Source organism: Ursus maritimus, unplaced genomic scaffold (assembly GCF_017311325.1).
Source record: "Ursus maritimus isolate PB19 unplaced genomic scaffold, ASM1731132v1 scaffold_26, whole genome shotgun sequence".
Lineage (NCBI taxonomy): Eukaryota > Metazoa > Chordata > Mammalia > Carnivora > Ursidae > Ursus > Ursus maritimus.
This window is the reverse complement of record NW_024425119.1, coordinates 7,656,862-7,664,653: the sequence shown is the minus strand read 5'-3', so window position 1 is coordinate 7,664,653 and position 7,792 is coordinate 7,656,862. Positions and strand designations below refer to the sequence as shown.

Genomic DNA, 7,792 nt, shown 5'->3' with positions numbered 1-7,792 from the left:
GGGGGGGGGGGGGGGGGGGGGGGGGGGGGGGGTCCTCTTCTGTGTTTCTGAACTCTCTGAGGCAGGTCCTGCCTGGGGTGGTGTGCTCTTAGGAATCCAGAGGTGGGTCCTGGGCATCAGTGACTAATCAGCTGCAGAGATGTGAGTGGAACTTGTCTCTGTGTTTGGGATACAGCCCTGGAACCAGGGAGTCAGAGACCTGGGCTAGTCCCCTGGCACTGACGAGCTGTGTGACCTTGCGCAATCCGCTGACCTCTCTGAGTTCCATTTCTGGTCTATAAATTGGAGATGCTGATCTTGGTCCTGACACTACTAGTTCTGTAAGCTCTTCTTAAGGTTTAAACAGACAAAGGATGTGAAACCGGCTCAGAAACTGACACGTACTACTTGGGGGGTAATGAATTGTGTCTGTGCACAAATGTGTGCTCTGTACATGGGTGTGGGTCCAGGGGTGCCTGTGGGTGGACACGTCACGATGGGAGTCTGTGTCCTGCCAACACAGAGTGAGAAGCGGGCTAAATGGAGCAGTGGAGGCTGGCAGTCAGCTGACTTTGGATCTGGGTCTACCCTCCTCTGGCCATGTGATCTTGGGCTGGTCCCTGCCCCCTCTGGTCCTAAGGTCCCGTCCAGTCAAATGACAGTCCTGGGCTTCATGCTTCAGACACCCAGCCTTGCCCTCCAAGCCAGGCAGGGCTGATCCCACGTGATTCCCTGGGGACCAATGGGCCGTGGGGGAGAGAGCTGGGAAGAAATCATCAATAGGGCTTTCCTTTTCCGCAAAGGAAAAGGGGAAGAAATGGTGTAAGCCTCTGCAAGAGGAGGACCCGTGGCCAAGTGTGGATAAGGAGAGCAGGAGAGGGCTGGAAGTGCTGTGGTCTGCTACATTCATCTGGCCCGCAGGCCCAGGAGCCCAGCAGGAAAGGCAGGGGAAGGCAGCTGGGGAGGCTGCAAGCGGGACACTCCCCTGGCCCTGCCCCTCAAATGAGATTTGTCTTCTGGAACCGGCTGGAGGAACAAAGAAGAGCAAGTTTATTCTTCTCCAAACTCCTTTGCCTCCTCAAAGCTCCATGTCTCCCAGTCCACACTCCCCCTTCTTGTGCAGTGGCGGCCTCTGGGCCACAGCTACACTGTGGTATCCAGAAATATCCCAGGCCTGCTGCCCCCTCACCTCTGCTCTCCACCCTCTTCCTGCTTCCCACTTCCTCAGCCACCCCTCTGCACCCTTCTTTGCCCTCCACCACCTCCCTTGAGCCCCCATCTTCTCACCTCCATGCCGCCTCCAGTCCCTCTCTTCTCCCACCCCCACCCACCCGGCTGTCACCCTCCCTTTCCCACTCTCTGCTCCCCCCTCCCCCCCGCCCAGTTCCTTACTGAGGGCACTGGCAGGTCTTCTTCTCACTGAGGAGTCTCTTGATCTGGGACATCCGCTCTGCCTGGCGCTGTCCAGGAAGAAGGAGGGGAATCATGAGGGTCCCAGGCCTCCAGAAGGGAGGTGCCCCTTGGAGGGGGGAGTGGGGAGAGCTAGGGGAGGAGAAGCAGGTACTGTGGCTGAGGCCATCTGTCCCAGAATTAACTCTTTGCTCTTTCCAGTCTCTCTCTCTGCATGGGATCTGGGACAGGGCCCAGTCTGCCCTGAGGGGACTGGGTGGGTGGGCAGAGAGAGCCAGGAGCAGCTCACATACACAGGATACTTTTGCTACTCTGGGGGCCCCAGGTGCTGGGAGGCCCTGTGGGGAGTGAAAGGGGGTTCTGGGGTGGCTCACTCACCCTGCGGTGCCAGCACTTAACACAGCAGAAGATGCAGAGCCCCGCGAAAAGCAGAAGGCCTAAGATCCCGCCCAGCACAATCGCTAAGAGCTTTGGCGAGGCCTTGGTGAACACTGGGGGCAAAACTGCAAGGGTGAGAGAGAGAGATGTTTCAGCTCACTATCCTCTGTCAGGGTGCCGGGCATTCTGGAGGGCCCCAGGAAGGCCTCGCTGCCCAGCTACACTTGGGGCTTAACCTTGGGCAGGGAGAGCAGGGCAGGGTCCACAGGGCTCTCACAGGCTGCCAGGGCTGAAGGGGAAAGGCTGGGTAAGGGGTTTTAAGGTTTGGAGACCACCGGGCACTCTGGAGAACTGGAAACAGCGGTTTCAGGCTGTGCACAGGGCATGCGTGTGTGCATGTGGGAGCGTGTGTGTGTGTGTGTGTGTGTGTGTGTGTGTGTGTCCGGGTTCAGAAAGGAACCAGGGAAAGCGGCTCTTGGTCAGATGGGCCCCATGCCTGGGCTGTAGACCTCAAGGAGGTGGGAACTTGCAGGGTCACGGGTGGGAACCACACCTGGCCTTACCTCATCCCCACTGTGTACCTAGGCAGCAGGAGAATAACCCACCCCTCTCAGAGGAATTGGGAGGCCGGGACTCTGGGTGGTCTCCACCAACCCACCACTGAAGAGGGAGGGGCTTGGGGTTAGCCCAGGGAACCTGGATCCTCACTCACCCTCGATCTTGGATGCCAGCAGGACTTTGTCCTTGTGACTCAGTAGACACTGCCATGTGCCCCTCTCAGGGTCCATCACCAATACCAGCTTCTGCTGCTTCGAGACCTTGGCAGCCCGCTCCTCCAGATTCAAGCTCAGCGTCAGCTCAGGGGAGGTGGGTCCCAGCACCTCGCAGGTCAAATTGTTCTTAGACTTAGTCACTGCAGAGGGGTAAGAGCCTGAGGCAGGGAGCCTGGATCTCTGAGCTCCTGGAAAGTCCATGCTCTAAGGAGCTTCAGTAGAACAATCAAAATACCTCACAGGGATGCTCTTCTTTGAGCCTCTCAGAGCACATTTTCAAGCAGTTACATAAAGAAAACATAGCTTTGGAGGCCCAGGCTCTTGGACTTGAATCTTAACCCCACTGCTAACTATCTGTGTGTCCCTGCAAGTTACTTGACAACCCAAGCCCCAGACATTAATTAAGTACACAGTAAATTCACAAACACACGTAAAGCTCTTGAATGGGTCTGGCACATAGGAAGCATCAAGTATTAGCATTGTTATTTGTGGAGTTATGGTGATGGGGGAGGTAAGGAAGCAAAGAGCTCGGTGCGGAGCCTGACATTACCCTCGTCGCTATCATACTAAGAGCTGATGCTGTTATCCTTGTCAGGAGAAAGAGGCCCACAGAGGCAGGAGGCTTAGTCAGGGCCATAGAGGGTTCGGCAGAGGCAGAATTAGAGCCCTGGTTCTCAGCTCACACTCTTTGCGGGATTCTCAGCAGAGCCCACCCCAGGCTGGCTCATGGATGTCAGGAAGGACATGTGGCTTCCAGTCTCAGTTCAAAACCAGCCCCAAACCAGAAGGCCCTGGATCAGCTCCATCAGGGAACTAGGGCCAAGGCCGAGGCATCCCTTTTGGGGCCAACCCTTCCTCAGCGCGAGCCCTGGGCCATGCCTCTCCACCTCCTGCCCCTGCCCTCCCCTTCTCAGCCTACCTCCTCACCTCTCATCACCACGAGATTCACTTCCCGCTGCAGTGTCCCCTTGGCAAGACTCAGAGTGAGGGTTCCAGAGCCAGCATACCGAGACGAAGCCTGGGACAGGACAAAGCTGAGTGGGAGCGATTCCTTCAGCTGGAGTTTGGGGACGTGGAGCTCTTTCACAGACAGCTTCCTGTTCTCCAAGACGAAGGAGCTCCAGAGCAGGGAGGAGGGAGCCCCCTCTGCCTGCCACCTCAGCTCCCCGCTCAGGTTTTCATCCTCGAAGCTAAGCGGGAAGGAGAACTCCACCTGATCCCCTTCTTTTGTATAGACTGTGTTAGAGACCTTCTGGAAAGCTGGAGGCGGGAAGAGAGAGAAGCTGGCTCAGGACATAGGAAGATGAGGGATATGTATGGGGGTAGGGTAGGCATGGGCTGGGGGCAGCAGAGAGATGGAAGGGGAGGGACCAGGTGAGTCCAAACCCGTAGGTTGCCACTTCAGGCCCTTAAATTCCCATCTACCTCTCCTCTCCTCTCTGCTCTCTCCACCCAAGCATGTTCGTTCCCAAGGCAGTGCCTCCTCCCCCTGGAAGCCCTCCCAGAACGGCCCAGCCACAGGAGGCCTCTCCCTCCTCAGGACCCCTGGAGCTCAGAGGGCATTGGGCACGCGCTCCTGAGGCGCGTCATTTATCAGCCTTCGTAAGTTCAGAGCAAACGCCTGCCTGGGGCTTACTGGGTGCCCTGCGCCGTCAAGTGCATTACACGCATTCATTCTCGCGGTAACGCTGCAAGGTCTGTACTATCACCATGGGCGTCATCCCTGAAACCAAGGCGCAGAGAGGTGCGGTCACTGCCGGAGGTCTCATGGTGAAGTCAGAGCCAGGATTTCAGGCAGTTTGCGCACTTAACCACCACACTAGCGGGCCTGGGTCACCGAAGCACCCAGAAGACAGGATCTGGGCTAGGACATGCATTCTGGGCTCTTGGTATCCTCCCCCTGCTCCCCCACCAGGGTGCCTAGCTCGGGATTCTAAAGGTGCAGTGCAGAACTTCATCAGGGCTGGCTTGCCGGCCTTAGTGCCCCCGAGCAAGGGGATCTGCAACTTGGTGGGAGTGGGGGGCTGAGGCAGCAAAGAAAGCATGCCCTTGGTGCTCCTCCCTTGGGGCCTCCTCCAGAAGTTTTTGGGGTCCCTCACATCCTTACATCCCCTGTCCCTTCCTTCCTTCCGTCCTCCATGTCCACCACCCCGAGGGGCAGCCATTAGCACCCCAAGGAAGAGAGGGCCCGGCGTACCCCTCGGGGCAGATTTCAGCTCCAGGGGGAACTGGCCCTAGCCTCACTCTGTTGGCCAGCAGCAGACCCAGGAGCAGAGCACTGAGAGCGGAGGGAGGGTCTGTCCGCCACTGAGGCAGAGGGGAGACTGCAGGGGCGAGGCGCCCCCCTTACCCAGCACCAAGATGTTTATGTGGAACACCACCGTCTCCTGGTTCTGGGAGATGGTGCATGTCCAGGTACCACTGTCCTGCAGCTCCAGCCCGGACAGTGAGAGGCTTTGGCCACTGCCCTTGCTTTTATTCCCTGGACCTTTCCATTGCACAGAAGGGCTGCTACCAGACGGGCCCTCGACGGTCAGGGTCAGCGGCTGCCCTTGCAGCAGGCGGATGTTGCTGCTGCTGCTGCTGCCGGTGTCCCACTTGGCAGTCACTGTGAAAGGAGCAGGCCACCTGTGTCACACACACGCTCTCCCCAAGGGGAAGGAAGAGGCCAGGAAACCAAGAGTGTCTCTCCGTTACCCCCGCTAAGACCCAGGGACCCAGCCCCAGCCCAAGGCAGAGTCTCCCTCTCTCCTCCTCCTGCTGGCTCCCTTCCTCTCTGCCTTTGCTGCTCTCCCCCCCTTCCTCTGCCTCCTGCCCTTGTCTCCCCGCCCCCCTAGGTTTCTGCCCGAGGAAGGTTTGGAGAGACGTGAGGGCCAGTCCAAGCCGTCTCTGGACTGTAGAGGCACCGCGAACTCGGGTCTGGTTTGGTGGAGGAGTGGGAGTCAGGGAGGAAGGCAGGCTGTCTGGAGGGGTCCTCATTCACTCACCGTTGAACACCAGCAACTCCACCTCTTGCGTCTTGCCTGCTACCTCACAGAAGTAAACCCCTGAGTCTGCTGCTTCAAGATCCTTGATGATCAGAGGATAGGATCCTTGGTCCCACAGGTTTTTTTTCGTTTCGACGCGAGGCTTCAGCCTGGAGGCACCTGGGAGCAGAAGCCACATGGAGGAGGTTGGGGTAGCCTGAAGCCTCCCTGGGGAGGGCAAGGCCCACAGCTTTTCTTTCTTTTTTTTTTTTTTAAGATTTTTATTTATTTATTTGACAGAGACAGAGACAGCCAGCGAGAGAGGGAACACAAGCAGGGGAGTGGGAGAGGAAGAAGCAGGCTCCCAGCAGAGGAGCCTGATGTGGGGCTCGATCCCAGAACGCTGGGATCACGCCCTGAGCTGAAGGCAGACGCTTAACCACTGTGCCACCCAGGCGCCCGGCCCACAGCTTTTCTGATCTCTCTCGCCGACTTCCTATAGCATCTGCCGCTGGGGAGGCGGTCCTGTCATATTCTGCTGAATTGGCCAGGACAGTATCTCCTTCATCCAAAATAAAATACTCTTCTTATTTCAAGAGCACCAGCTCCCACAGTGCCCGATGCTTGGCGGGCGTCATCTCAAGTAATCTTCACGACAGTTCCGAGAAGTAGGAGCTCTTTGGCTTCTTTTACAGATTACGGAGTTGCCCCGCCTCGTACTTACGCCTCGTTGGCAAGAACGTTAACCAGTACGATTTCGTCGGAAGGTCATTTACAGTATCTACCAGAATTACAAATGCACGTACACAGACACCAGTCCACCGAGAAAGACTAGGTTAAGTGAATTTGAGCTCGCCCCTGCAGTGGAATGCTGCATGAAAAGAGGAAGGAAGCCATCTCCCGAGTGGAATAATAGCTAAGAAACATCATTCACTGAACAAAGCAAGATATTAGACAGGCCACCATTTGTTTCCAAAGGAGGGAGAAATTTATCTATCTGTATCTATCTCTCTGCAGATGCCATGTATAGGAACAAATATTTCTAGAAGAACATGGTAGGTTTGGTTCCTCCTATGGAGAGGGAGTGAATACCCCTGGGGACAGGTGTGGGAAGGAAGCTTCTCACTACATACCCTTTTCTACCTTTTGAATTTGACTCCAGTAAGTGGCGGAGCCAGGATTAAAATCCGGGCCTGTTGGGTATACGATGCGGTACTGTGTCTGGAAAGTTCCTCAGGCAAGGACATGTGGCCTCCTCCGTCTCCTCCCTTCATACCTAACAACCATCACCAGGTGGAAGTTCTTCTCTTTAGCTAATCACTTTCCGGGTGGGGCGGCAGCTCCAGAATTTCTGTAGATACGGCTTTAGAGGCTAATCTTACGTAGCAAATGCACAATTTTTACTTAGAATGCATATTTGGAGGGATGGGGCAAAGGTGACTGAGAACCCCACCCTCAATCCCTTGGGCTCCACTTCTGTCCCCCTGAGCAGTCACGGACCCTCTCGCCACCTGGGTGCGGGAGCCTGGGTGTCATGTTGGCCGAGCATTCTCCCAAGCTTCCTGCTGCCCCCACTGCCCAGGCTCATCCCCCCTGGGAGACCTTTCCAGATGAGCTGTAGCCCTGGACTCTCCCTCAGCACTACCCCCACGCCCCCTGTACTTGACTCTGGGAGTCCCTGCCCTCTGGCTCTGTCCCTGGCTCCGCACTTGGCTTAGCTCCCCTGTGGCTCTGAAATCCTGCAGCATTCTTTTCACAATTTACCAAGCTTCTTGGACTAGTAGCCCTCTCGGGTTCTGCCCCGTTTCTACCTTGTTTGGTCCTCTCCTTAGATGTGAGCCCCATTTCCTTTTCTTCACCTTGGGCTCTTCTTCTGACAACTGGCTTTAGATGTTACCCAGACTCTGTCTCACGTCCTCTTCCCCATTTCCACAGACATTCCAAATCCCAGGGCACCCCCTGTCAGAGCCCATGGATGACTCCCAAATTGATATTCCCAACCCCAACCTCTCTTCTCAATTCTGGACCCACATTTCCAATAGCCCAAGAGATAACTTCATCTGAAAATCCTGCCATCCCCTAAAACTCACTTGGTTGAAAATGAAGTGGGTGACCCTTTCCCTAAAAATACTCTTCCTCCTTGCTTTCCTTTTCCTCTTCTGGGCCCTGTCACTTGGGCAGGCTGTCACATAACTTTGTAGAAGAAATTGAAAGGCGGTGCCAAAGGTCTAAGAGTATGGGTGAGTCTGGGACAAATTGCGGAGAAGACCTGTGTTGCACCAAGCC

The 7,792-nt window shown here is 56.1% G+C and overlaps 1 protein-coding gene across 2 annotated transcripts in view; it reads right to left on the bottom strand.

The window, feature by feature from the left end:
• Window positions 1-13: 13 nt before the first annotated feature.
• Window positions 14-7,792, bottom strand: part of CD4 (CD4 molecule) — a 37,731-nt gene continuing 29,952 nt past the window's right edge. Inside the window, exons 4-10 of one of the 2 annotated variants that reach the window (XM_040642106.1) lie at window positions 5,528-5,686; window positions 4,891-5,148; window positions 3,468-3,800; window positions 2,480-2,680; window positions 1,768-1,892; window positions 1,372-1,439; window positions 14-1,005 (exon numbers count right to left, since the gene is read on the bottom strand). In XM_040642106.1, coding sequence (XP_040498040.1) covers window positions 978-1,005; window positions 1,372-1,439; window positions 1,768-1,892; window positions 2,480-2,680; window positions 3,468-3,800; window positions 4,891-5,148; window positions 5,528-5,686 — 1,172 coding nt within the window. In that variant the 3' untranslated portion in view covers window positions 14-977. The remainder of the gene's footprint in view (window positions 1,006-1,371; window positions 1,440-1,767; window positions 1,893-2,479; window positions 2,681-3,467; window positions 3,801-4,890; window positions 5,149-5,527; window positions 5,687-7,792) is intronic. The other variant, XM_040642107.1, reaches the window with a different exon arrangement.